The 13,971-nt window shown below is 37.3% G+C and overlaps 1 protein-coding gene across 1 annotated transcript in view; it reads right to left on the reverse strand.

Moving 5' to 3' along the window:
• Golm2 (golgi membrane protein 2) overlaps positions 1-13,971 on the reverse strand; it is a 127,788-nt gene that overhangs the window by 64,317 nt on the left and 49,500 nt on the right. The window contains 1 exon segment of the mRNA XM_047539182.1: positions 1,100-1,108. Coding sequence (XP_047395138.1) covers positions 1,100-1,108 — 9 coding nt within the window.

Raw genomic sequence — 13,971 nt, forward strand, 5'->3', positions numbered from 1 at the left:
CACAGATATTTGAGGAACAGTAAAGAAAGGAGAGGGGCTGGGGTTGTGGCTCAGTGGTATAGCACTTGCCTAGCATGTGTGAGGCACTGTATTCAATTTTTAGCACTGCATATAAATAAAGAATAAAATAAAGGTCTATCAACACCTAAAAATTTTTTTTTAAAAAGAAGAGAGTGTTGGAAATGAGGTCAGAGAAGAAAGAATGGACCATGTTAGAGACATAATAGTGAAAAATAGTAAAGTGGTTAGGGTACTGGGAGTTGGTAATGCATCTGTTTCATCCTTAAAGGCAATAACTAGGCACTAATTTCATGTTACCTTGACATCTGAGATAGCTACCTCTTTTTCACAGATGAGGAAACTGAAGCTCCAACAGCAGAAATGACACATACTATGTGAGAATACTTGCCAATGACACAAGCCTAGCAAATAGAAAGTGCTCAATATATGCTGCAATAGTCAGAGTTGTCAAAGTTAGGTATTTATCATTAGAATGAAAAAGAATCCAAGATTCAGGTTAAGGAAACAAAAGTATTTAGACATAAAACACCTGGTCTTCATCAAATTTGAGCCTACGGATTACATAGTTGACTCACATGTGGAAGTCCTGATGACTATTTATAGTAAAGTTTTGAGAAGTTCATGAAACTCTGATCAACAGTTGACCAAAATAAAAATATCCCAGAAAGAGATGAATAGTATTAACAATCATCCTGAAGTCTGAACATTCAATACAAAACAATGATGCAACATTCTTGTTTCTTTGCTCTGTGAAGATGAATAGATATAAAGTGCTTGCAATTGTTTAAATATGGTTGGTGGGACCATTCAGCTAAGAAATATTGGTATATGTCTACAGAGACTTATTATTTTCCTGTACTGGGGATTTAACTCAAGGGCACTTTACCATTGAGCTACAGCTCTAGTCCTTTTATTTTTTATTTCGAGAAATAGTCTTGTTAAGTTGCTTAGAGTCTCACATTGCTGAGGCTGGCTCCAAGCTTACAATCCTCCTGTCTCAGCCTCCAGAGCAGCTGGAATACAGGCATGCTCCAACATCCCTGGCTACAGAGACTATTAAAACATATTCTTGTATGGCTTCTAAGACCTAGTCCATGAAGTGAGGATCTCTGAACTTAGAGATCCAATTATTTAATAATAATTTTAAAATTACATGTACTTCTGCTAGCAATAACATAATAATGAGTATCGAAGTTACTCCCTTTAAGCAATTATAAATATGGACAAATTATATGAGGTAACAGTTTATAAGCATTGGACAATTAGCAGTACAAGACTATGATGTTTTTTAGCTCTCTTTCTCTCTCTCTACACACACACAACACACACACACACATATATTTTTTAAGTTGTAGATGGACACAATAGCTTAATTTTATTTTTATGTGGAGTTGAGGATCAAACTCAGGGCCTCATGTGTACTAGGTGAGCATGCTACCACTGAGCCACAACGCCAGTCCAAGACTATAAGTTTTTAAAGAAGGGGTAAACATGAATGGACAATCTTGGTGAGCAGAGAGGCAAAAATCATCAAAGTTTGGGTTGCTAAGGTGACTAAAATTGTAAGACAGAATATCACAGAAGGAGGAGGTATGTAGGGGGAAATGGGGACAGAAACTTGCAGGGGGATTTCCCCTCAGGTCTTTGGCCAAGGATCAGGCTGTATAACAAAGAACACCTGTACCTGCTATAGGACTGAGAGCTGAACTAAAATCATGGGTCATGCAGCACTAGGATACACTGGATCTCTGCCTAGCCACACTAGGGAAGCTTCACTGAGTATCTAAGTATTCACATGAGATGTTACAAATCAATACTTTTAAGTATAGGGACCACACTTTAGAGTTAAAATTCATGCCCTAAAACTAAAAACAAAATAACAAAGCAAAAGAAATAAATAAATAAAATAAAAACAACAACAACAAAAACAAAGCATAAATAAGTCTGAAAGAATTAAGAGATCCTCTAGTAATTTAAATGCCTGCAGAAAAAAATTAGACCCCTTTTGAAAGAAGACAACAGCCTGGATGTGGTGGAATAAGCCCATAAAGGAGGCTTAAACAAGAGGATCAAGAGTTCACAGCTTGCCTGGGCAACATAGTGAAACCCCATTTAAAAAAAAAAAAAAAAAAAAAAAAGTAACAAAATTAAATTTCCTTAATTTATCATTCATCCAGCATACAATAAAATTATGACAAAGACTATGTCTGAATGTAAGAATATACAAGGAATATACAAATAGATCCATAATCTAGAAAAAATGGTCAACAAAAATATATATATTTGTTAAAATTACCAGACGGATTTATAAACAACTGATGTGTGTGTTTTCAAGGATTTAAAGGAAAAGAAAGGAACAACTAATAAAGAAATGGAAACTAAAAGAAGAACCATATAGAAATCCTAAGACTAAAAATACAATATCAAAGACAAGAATTAAGTCAGGCATGGTGACACACATCTATAATCCCTGCAACTCAAGAGCCTGAGACAGGAGGGCAGTAAGTTCAAGGCCAGCCTCAGTAACTCAGCAAGACCCTGTCTCGAAATAAAAATAAAAAGGGCTGGGGATGTAACTCAGTGGTAGAACACCCCTGGGTTCAATCCCAGTACTACAATTACACACACACACACACACACACACAAAGAAACAAAACACAAACAAAATATACATGAGGTTTACACTAGATGGGCTTAACAGCAGACTAAACACTACAAAGAAGGGGTCAATGAACTTGAAGACAATCAGAAACATTAAACGTATTTTTTTCTATCCATTTTTTTTTTAGATAATTTAAAGGAAAATCAATAACAATGAAAATGCTGGGTGTTTTAACATAAACATAGAAATAAAATGACAGTAGCATGAAGGATGAGGCAAAGCAAATGGAATTATATTTATGTAAAGATATAACATTTACATAAAGTGGTACAATATTATTTTTAAACAAAGCATGATTATTAAAGGATGCATACTGTAAGTCTTATTCTAAGAGTTATTTTGCTGTTGCTTTACTTTGCATCTCTGATAACACATGATATGGAGCACCTTTTCATATTTTATTTGCATCTGTATATTTTCTTTGGTGAGGTACCTGTTCAGGTATTAGGCCTATTTTAAATCAGGTTTATCATTATAGATAATAGGCCTTTATCACATGTGCTTTTGTAAATATTTTTTCCTAGTCTGACTTTTGTTCTCACTCCTTGCCATTGTATTCAGATGTTTTTAAATCTTTTTTTTAAATGGTAGCCCTTTTCTTACTGCTAAATAAAAATTTCTTTAGATGTAATGGAAGAAAGTTAATCAAAAAAGAAATATTGAAAAGTGAATTCATTCAATCCCTAAATTAAAGTTCCTTAAAAACAACTATGAACAGGGCTGGGGAAGTAGCACAGTGGTAAAGCACTTGCCTAGCATGCATGAGGCCCTAGGTTCAATCCCCAGCAGGGGGGGAAAAAAAGTATCAACAAAGTTGTTTGAGTCAGCTTTTGAGTCACTGTGAACAAAAGACCTGACAAGAAAAAGGAAAGAAAAGTTTGTGTTGGCTCACAGTTTCAGAGGTTCAGTGCATGGTGGACCAAACCTATAGCTCTGGACCCAAGATGATGCAGAAACATTATGGCAGGAAGACTTGGTAGAGAAAAGCAGCTCAAGACATGGCAATAAGGAAGCAGAGGAGAGAGTGCTTCCTTCACCAGGAAAAAATAAATATAAACCCCAAATATAAACCCCAGTGACCTATCTCCTCTAGCTACATCCTACCTTCCTACAATTATCACCCAGTTAATCCATATAATGGATTAATCCACAGATTAGGCAACAACTTTTATAATCTAATCAGTCCACCTCAAAAAGTTCTTACATTGTCTCACACGTGAGCTTTTGGGGGATACCTCATATCTAAACCATAACATTCTTTCTCTGGCCTACAAAAGCTCATACTGATCTCACAATGCAAAATACATTTAGTCCATTTCAAGAGTTCCCTTAGTATTAACAGTTTTAGCACTGTCCAAGAGTCTAAGAACAAAATTTCATCTCAGATTCAAGGCAAACTCTTAGTGGTGAGGGTAAAGATCAAAGCAAGTTATATATATCCAATATAATGGCACAGAATAAACATTTCCATTCCACAAGGGAGATACAGGGACACAGAAAAAAGATGGGACCAGGGGTTGGGGAGATAGCTCAGCTGGTAGAGTGCTTGCCTCGCAAGCACAAGGCCCTGAGTTCGATCCCCAGTACCACAAAAAAAAAAAAAAAAAAAAAAAAAAAAAAGATGGGACCAAAGCAAGACCAAAATCCAGCTGGGCAAACAAGTTCTATAGATCCATGTTCAGCATCAGAGGAACATGGCATCATGATGTTCTCTCCAAAGGGCTTGTTTAGCTCTGCCTCTCTGGCCTTGGTTGCAGCCCACATGGCTTCTCTTATCTTATTTCTGCTAGATTCCTTAAGCTTTCCTTGGTAGACACCCAATGTTACTGGCATCACTTAATCTCAGGGATCTCTACTGCAGCTTCAACTTCCTTCTCACATCTTCGTGCATCAGCAGGGACTCTAACTCTACTACACTTTGCTTGGCCTCCCAGGCTTTCCTTTGAAATCTCAGAGGAAGACTACATGATCCACTAACTCCAGAATTTTGCAATCCTACAGAACCAGTATCATGTGGTTGATGACAAGGTCTGCCACCATCTTGAGCAGCAGCAAAGCTTCCTGGGACCATGGTTGCAGTAGCCTCATAAAATACTAATGAAGTACAACATACCAATCATTTCATCATTTCTTATATGAATCATGATTTTGGTGTGGTATTTAAAAAGTCATCACAACATCTAAAGTTATCTTGGTTTTCTCTAACTCTATACTTTTTACATTTAGGGCTGTAATTCATTTCAATTTTTTTTTTTCAATAATGGAGACTGAACCCAGGGGTGCTCTATCATTGAGTCACATTCCCAGTCCTTTTTTTTTTTTTTTTTTTTTTAATTTTGAGATAGGGGCTCACTAAGATGCCCAGGCTGGCCTCCAACAATCCTGCAGCCTTATGCTCCCAAATTGCTGGTGTATATACCACCACATCCAACTCAAGTTAATTTTAATGAAGATCTGTATGTAGATTTTTTTTTTTTATTCTTTTCTTTTTTTGTTGGTACTGGGAATTAAACCCAGGGGTGATTTCTCACTGAGTCCACTCCTTTTTATTTTTTTATTTTTTGAAAGGGTCTCTATGTTGCTGAGGTTGTCCTCAAACTTGCAATCTTCCTGCCTCAGCCTCAGGAATTACTGGGATTATGGGCATGTACCACCATGCCTCACTATTTCAGTACCATTTCTTGAAGACTATGTGTTTCATTGTATTGACTTTGTTTCTTTGTCAAAGATCAATTTACTATATTTTTGTGGATCTGTCTCTGAGCCTTCTGTTCTATTCTATTGATGTCAATGTCTATTCTTCTGCCAACACCACAGTGTCTAGATTACTGTGGCTTTATAGTAAGTTTTGAAGTTAAGTAGTGCCAGTTCTCCAACTTTGTTTTTTCTCCTCCCATATTATGTTGACCATTCTGGGTCTAATGATTCTCTCCATAAACTTTAGAATCAGTCTGTCAGTATCCATATAATCCCTGCTGGGATTTTGATTGGGATTGCATTGAGATAATCAAGATGAAGAACTGACATCTTGATCATTCCTATCCACAAACCTGGAATATCTCTCCATTTATTTCATTATCTTTTGATTGTTTTCATCTAAGTTTGTAGGTTTACTCACAGAGATTTTGTACATATTTTGTTAAATTTATACCTAAGTATTCATTTTTGGGGGGGTGCTAATGTAAATGTACCATGTTTTAAATTTCAAATCCACTTTTTTGTTGCTAGTATATAGGAAAGCAATTAACCTTTGTACCTTCACCTTGTATCTTGCAACATTTTCATAATTGTTTATTAGTTACAGGAGGGTTTTGTTTGTTTGTTTATGATACTGGGGACTGAACCCAGGGGCACTCAACCACTGAGTCACATTCCTAGACTTTCTTTTTTTTTTTTTTTCCAGACAGGGTCTTGCTAAATTGCTTAGGGCCTTACTACATTGCTGAGGCTGGCTTTGGACTTGGGCCTCCTGCCTCAGCCTCCTGAGCTGCTGGGATTACAGGTGTGTACCACCACACCTAGCCAGGAGTTGTTTTTTGGTTCTTTTGGATTTTCTAAGGAGAAGATCATACCATCTACCAAATAAAAAAATTTTATTATTCTTTCCCAATCTGTATAACCTTTACTTCCTCTTATTACGTTAGCTAAGGCTTGCAGTGCAATGTTGAAAAGAAGTGATAAGTCACATCCTTGCCTTGTTTAGTGGGAAAGCTTCTATTTTCTCACCATTAAGTATGACGTTAGCTCTGGATTTTTTTCTAAATATTCTGTATCAAGTCAAGAAAATTTTCCTCTATTCTTAATTACTTAAGAGTTTTTATTATGAACAGCAATTGGACTTGTGAAGTGTCAGTGTAGATACTGACCTATTCATGTGAATTTTTTCTTCGTTCATCTATTGATATGATAGACTAATTTTTTCATGTTGAACAAGTCTTGCATACCTGGGATAAATTCTCACTTGGTTCAGCTGTGTAATTCTTTTTATACATTATTAGATTCAATTTGCTAATATTGTGTTGAGGATTTGTACATCTATGTTTGTGGGAAGCCATCCATGGCTAGCAGAATCAGACTTGGTTGGGCCATGGGATACAGAGATCTGACTCCCAGGAACTGGCAGTCATGGGAGACTGTTTCAGACCTGGGGAGTAAGTAGTCCTGTATAGAGTGGCTCACCATGTGAGGACATGCTGATTCCCTAAGCAAATGGCTTCCTTAACTCCACCCCATCCTGTTCCTTACAGAAGAAGCCCTCCTGGTCAGGGCCCCTTTACCTATGCAACTATAAGTAAAGGTAAAGATGGGGTCCTCCATGTTGTTGAAGGCCAGATCTGGTATGGATGGACCACCACACACCCTTTCCATTTGAAAAGAGTATTGGCTCTTGTGTTTATTCATGAGATAAGTTTATTTGTAACTGATTTATAGACTGCACCATCCTCCAACAGAAACTTTCCCTCATCCACAAAGGATGTGGAAACCTCCCACATATGTTCATATGAGATACTGGTCTATAGTTTGCTTATAATATCTTTGTTTGGTTTTTGTATAAGGTATTAGTGGCATCAAAAAATAAGTCAGAAAGCACTCCCTCTGTCCTGGAAATTATAGAGAATTGGTATAATTTTTTCCTCAATGTTTGGTTCACCGGTGAACCCATCTGGATTTGGTACTTCTGTGTTTGGAAGGTTATTAATTATTGATCCAATTTCTTTCACAAGTAAATCTACTCAGACTGTCTACTTCTTTTTGTGGAGTATGGCAAACTGTCTCTTTGAAGGAATTAGTACATTTCATCTAGGCTATCAAATTTGTGGGTATAAGTTGTTTATAGTATTCCTCTACCATAATGTCCTTGGGATCTGTAGTGATACCCTTCTTTCATTTCTTTTTTGTTTTTGTTTTAGTCATGAGCCAGGTGATCACAGGTTATTTTATTCCAATCTTAATTCTTAATATCTATAAGGCACAAGTCACACATCACACTTTAAACAAATATAGAAAGACTAAGATTAAGGCAGCTACCGAGTTTCAGGAGGCTGCACTGAGCAAATGGGCAGAGAACAGATGCAAATGCAAAAGCATCACTGCAGGTGGTCAGATCTGTCATGGGCCAGAGCAGTCAGGACTTACTCTAGGCATAGATATGGAAGGCAGGCAGTTTCAAAGTGTCAGTCTTAAGTCCTCACCATATGAAGTAACTCAGAACAGGGCACAGCCTGATTTCCACAGAGTATCTGGTGCTAACCAGTGAATTTGGGTTCCAGAGCCCACTCCAGCCTCAGCAAGGTGAGCAGTGATGGCAGGGAACGTGGGCCAGCAGGGACTGGGGCAGTCCTGGGCAGCTGGAAGCATGGAGACATGCAAGATGGCAAGACTCAGCGGGTGAGACCTGGCCTTCGGTTGTGCAGGCAGCAGAGTCAGTACCACGTTCTCAGTTTCCCACTCACCTCCATGGCCGGCGAAGGTTCCAAGGAAGGGAAGGCAGTCTGAATGTGAGGCATGGTACACCCTGGTGGGGACAGGACCTTGACACAGCCTGCTATACCACTGGTTTGGCCAGACTCACTACACACAGAACAGCAGGGGCACTGGTGCCCCAGGAGGGTACAGAGGCCAGACCGGCAGAACCTCCATACCCACTCTGCCTGGCCTGCCTCAACTCTCCTCCAGGGTGCAACCTAGACCCCCAGAACACCAGCCTGTGGGGCCACACCCCCCTTCTCTCATTTCTATAGCAGTAATTTATACCCTCTATTCTTATCTTAACCTTAGAGTTACTAATTTTATTGATTTTTTTCCCCAAAGAACCAACTTTCGGTTTCACTGATTTTTTTTCTGCTTTCAATTTCGTCTCTAATTTTTATAATACCTTTTCTTCTGTTTACTTGGGATTTAGTCCACTCTTCTTTTTCTAGATTCTCAAGATGGGAAATTTCAAATGTTAGACCTTTCTTCTTTTCCAATATGTGCATCTAATGCTATAAATTTCCTCTAAGCATAGCTTTTGTTGCATCCCACAAAGTTTTATAAGTTGTGTTTTTATTTTCATTTAGTTCAAAATATTTTAAAATTTCTCTTGATATTTCCTTTTCGTCCCATGTGTTATCTATAAGTGTGTTATTTAAATTCCACATATTTTGGAATTTTCCAGTTATTTTTTGATTGCTGTGTGTAGATTAATTCTACTAAGATCTGAGAACAGATGAATGATTTCTACTCTGAAATTGGTTGAGATGTGTTTTATGATCAAAGTTGTGTCATATTTGATGAGTGTTCCATGTGAGGTTGAAAAAATGTATGTTTACTGTAGTTGGATAAGTAGTTGATAGATATTATGTCTAGTTGATTAATGGCAATTTCATCTCATTAATATATCTTTTTAAATATATAATTTACAAATATTATATAAAATTTAAGAGGTTCAGAAGGTTGTATAGTGAAAGTAAGTCACATTTTCATCCCTATCCCCAGTCTTCATTCCTAGAAGACCACTGTTACCAGTTTCAATCTAGAGAAGTACTATCCAATATAACCTTCTGCAATTATGGAAACATTCTATATCTATGCCACCCAATATAGTAGCCACTAGCTGCAGGTGACCATTAAGCACTGAAGCAGGGCTAGTCTGACTGAGGAACTGAATTTTTAATTTTATTTAAATGTAATGACTTTAAATTTAGCTATGTGTAACTAAAGACTCTATTAGTGAAGATTTTGAGATCCTCCTAGAGTAGTGTCTTTCTACCTTATATACAGAATTCAATCATTCAATGCCCAAGTTGTACCCCAGACCAAATATACCAAAATATCTAGAGTGGGACCCAGTGTTAACATATTTTTAAGCTCACCCATGATTCCAATAGGCAAACAAGGGGCCTGGGGTTGTAGCTCAGTGGTAGAACACTTGCCTAGCACATGTGAGGCACTGGGTTCAATCCTCAGCACCACATAAAAATAAAGTATAGTGTCCACCTACAACTAAAAAAATTTTTTAAAAAAGAAATATAAAAAATTAGGGGGCTGGGGAGATAGCTCAGCTGGTAGAGTGCTTGCCTTGCAAGCACAAGGCCCTGAGTTCGATCCCCAGTACCAAAAAAAAAAAAAAAAAAAATAGGTAAACAAGGTTGAAATCTGTTATAGAAAGTTAATTATTTTATATATGTTAGATCTACCTAATACTAAAAAATCCAAAGCAGTAATTTTCCAGTAATTTTCTCTACATTTCTAATTCGAAAAGAACCTTTAAGTTGTTTAGGTACATTATGATTTTTTTACCCTTTGCCTTAGTTTGGATGATGAATGTCCCCCCAAAGACCCAGGGGTGAGATGGTCCCCGGGGTGGCACTACCAAGAGGTACTGGTAACCCCAGTCCCTTCCTCTTTCACTTCTTGCTATGAGGTAAAAATGTCATCTAGCATTGCCACCTAGCAATCCCACCAAAGTCCTGAAGCAATGAGTTCATCTGCTCATGGACTGGAATCTCTAAAACCATGATTCAGAATAAACCTTTAAGTTAATTATCTCAGGTATTTTGTTATAGTGTTGGGAAGCTGATGAATGCATTCTTATAAAGTTTACCCAAAGTAAACTATTAGGGGTAATTTTTACTGAGATTGACTGGACCCTGAAAACTAGACAAGGAGTTTCCAAGTATGCAATAAGATTTCCTCTTTGTTTATATGCACAGTATAAAAAGATATTTGTATTACATATTATTTTAAGAAGATTCCTAAATTCAGAAAGAAAAGTACTAACAATCAAGATAGAAAATAGGCAAAAATGATTGGCCAATAAACATAAGAAGAGATGTTTAATGTCACTTAGTATCAAGGGAGATACCCATTTGTGGAGAGTGGTGATTTGGGATCATGGTCCTTTCTGATTCCCTTATGGTTGCGCTTATGCTGGGAACTGCCTGTGTAAGGTGCAGATCAAGATGGCCCAGTTGCTATGGTGACACCTGGCCAGAGGAGGCTACATGCCAAGGTGTGCAGCTTTATCAGTGGGGAACCTTGAGCTGATCACCAACTCCTAGGAATACAGAATTTTAGGCATAACAAGATGATCTTGATGTCTCATCAAGTTTCACTGCAAACCTTCAAGTTGTCTGTTTTTTTCTTTAACTTTCTCATAAATATCTTTTGATGACAAACCTACATAATAAACGTACTACCCTAGCTCTGTGTCAGTGAAGCTCTGTGTCAGTAGGTTTGTCTGCCCACTTGGTCCAAGCTTTTTCTCTATGTGTTTCTGTTTGTCTTTTCTCATCTCCCACTGCCCCTGTCCAGTTTCTGAATTAAAAGCATCCATTCATAACCATCAGATTGGCAAAAATTAACTCTGGCAAACTCAAATTTTGGTGAAGATGTAGATAAACAAAAATGTCATATATTACTAGTGGAAGTGTAAACTAATACAAATAGTAATGCTGAAAATAGTCTATATCAGTATTGTACTTTTAATTTCACATCCTTGTATGTAGTTTCACAACCATTGTAATGGGAATTGTTTATGGGTTACCAATGTGCTGAGCTTTTATTTCTCTTTAGCTTTTCAATAGGACCTCACATACTTAGAGACCTCAGTCTGTCCTCCAGTCAACAGCAGCCTCTTTTTTTCTTTTAAATTTTTAAATCTCAACATCCTAATCAATTATCAGAAGCATCTAGAAACTCTCATACACACAAAAAGACATACACAAAATTAATATGAAGGAAGTCCCCTAATATGCCACAAAAAATGTAGAGAGTGACTGCATGTACAGATGTTGTATGTATGAATGCTAAATTATAGCAAATATATATACATTTTGGTGTTTATTCCAGGTCCAAGTTATAGTGCTACAACCACTGTGTGAGTTAATAGGACAAGCTCATATTAAAAAAAAAGCAAATATAAATTTGTTGGTATCTCATCAGTAGCATTCTATCCTATTATTTCTAATAAAATGGTTGTAGCATTTGCCTTTTTTGTTTTGGTTTTTGGGGGACTGAAACCAGGGCCTCATGAATATTAATGTTCTCCCACTGAGGTAGATCGTAAGCTTTTTTAAACAGTGTTCATTCTCATAAAGGGGTCTCACCAAGTTGCCCAGACTGGCCCTCAAATGTGCAATCCTTCTGCCTCAGACTCCTAAGTAGTTGGAATTACAGGTGTGTGCCACTGTGCCATGTTATAGACTATGACATGAGAAATAAATGCATATAAGCAGATAACCAGTCCTTGCTCCTATATCTGAATAGGACGTTTCATAGGCCAATTTATCTCTGGCAAAACTTTGGAAACAGCTTGAAAAATAAAATAGGGCAAGGTAAAAGAGATTATCACCTAAAACTCACTTGAATTTAGGGTTACAGCAGTGCTACAAAAGTTCAGAAGAAAAATACGTGGTAGATGGGCACATGGGTACACACCTGTAATCCCAGCAACTGAAGACTAAAGCAGGAGGATGGCAAATTCAAGACCAGTCTTTAACTGAGTGAGACCCTATCTTGAAATAAAAACAAAAGGACTAGGATGTAACCCAGTGGTAGAGTGCCCTGGGTTTAACCCTAGTACCAAAAAAAGAAAAAGAAAAGAAAAATACATGGTTTCTGCTCTCAGTACTTTTTAAAATTAATGGTAAGTCAGTATTTCTCAAACTTTAACATAGATGAAAATCACTCAGGGAGCTTGTTAAAACAGATGGAGCACACCTAAGAATCTGCATTTCTAGCAAAGTCCCTGAATATTAGTGATACCATTGGTCCAGAGATGTCACATTACGAATCATTTAATTACTTCATTGCCTTACAACAAGATCTTGCTCATTCTAACTCAGTATTTTCATCTTTTTTCTTTTTTTTTTTTGTGGGGGGATGGCAGTACTATGGATTGAACACAGGGCTTCATACATGCTAGGTATGTGCTCTACTATCAAGCTACATCCCTCATTCTTTTTTTAAATAAAAGTTTATTTTTCTTTCTTTCTTTTGAATTTTTGCAGTGCTGGGGGATTGAACCCAGGGCCTTGTGCTTGCAAGGCAAGCACTCTACCAACTGAGCTATATCCCCAGGCCCAGTAAAAAGTTTATTTTTGAGACAGGGTCTCACTAAGTTGCCAGGGCTGTCCTCAATTTTTTATGCTCCTGCATCTGCTTCCTGAGTAGATGGGATTATAGACTTGCACCACCATGACTGTTTTTTTCTTTCTTTTGTCACACTGAAAATAAAACCCAGGACCTTGAGGCTAACTTAGTATTTTCAAATTCATGTTATTACTTTTGTCCTTCCTTATTTTAGGGGAATATAATATGAATTAGACATGAAAAAAATTTTAGAAGATAACAAACTATACAAATAAAAGAACAACACTTCATTCATTTGGGTCTCAGACACAGTAATTTCAGACATGTACACAGTAATTTTAGCCATAATCACAGAAATAACTGCTGAAACTGAGAAGGAATAAAAACAGCTAAGAAGTGGCAAAAAACGTGCTGTTACTTCTGATTTTCCACCATAATAAATTGCAGTTGGCATAGAAGTTATTTATAATTAAGCCAAGAAACAGAGAGAAGGATATAAAACAATGAGACATGAAAGGGGAAAAAAAAATAAAAATGAATGGGATTAAGATGACGGCAAGTACAGGGTGCAGCGGCACATACCTATAATCCCAAGCTCAGGAGTCTGAGGCAGGAGGATGGAGAGTTCAAAGCCAGCCTCAGCAATAGCAAGGCCCTAAGCAACTCAGTGAGACTCTGTCTCTAAATAAAATACAAAATAAGGCTGGGGATGTGACTCAGTGGTCCAGTGCCCTGAGTTCAAACCCCAGTACACTCCCACCAAAAAAAAAAAAAAAGACAGCAAGTGGGATTAGGATTTCCTATGAAAATGGATAAGAAGCAAACACTTTAATGAAGAGATATACACTAAAAAGAAGTAGCCATAAAAGAAGAAAAAGGAAAAAAAGTGAATAAGAAGTGTAGAGAAAGCCAAGTGGAAGGTAGACCCTCAGCAACTTAGCAAGACCTTGTCTCGAAATAAAAATAAAAAAGGTTATGTAGCTCAACAGTAGAGTAGTCCTGGGTTTAATCCACTACACCATTCCCCCCAAAAATGTGTTGGATAAAGTCAATGAAAAGACAAGACAAGCCCTAAAATCTAAATACTCATATAAGGGTATTACTATTCCACATTAGCACACCAACACAGTAATCTGGGACCACTGAGTATGAAAGAAAAGAGCCTGATATACTTTTAGTAAACAATATGAGACTCCAACATAGCATAACTTTCA

Source organism: Sciurus carolinensis, chromosome 2 (assembly GCF_902686445.1).
Source record: "Sciurus carolinensis chromosome 2, mSciCar1.2, whole genome shotgun sequence".
In the NCBI taxonomy this organism is placed as follows: Eukaryota; Metazoa; Chordata; class Mammalia; order Rodentia; family Sciuridae; genus Sciurus; species Sciurus carolinensis.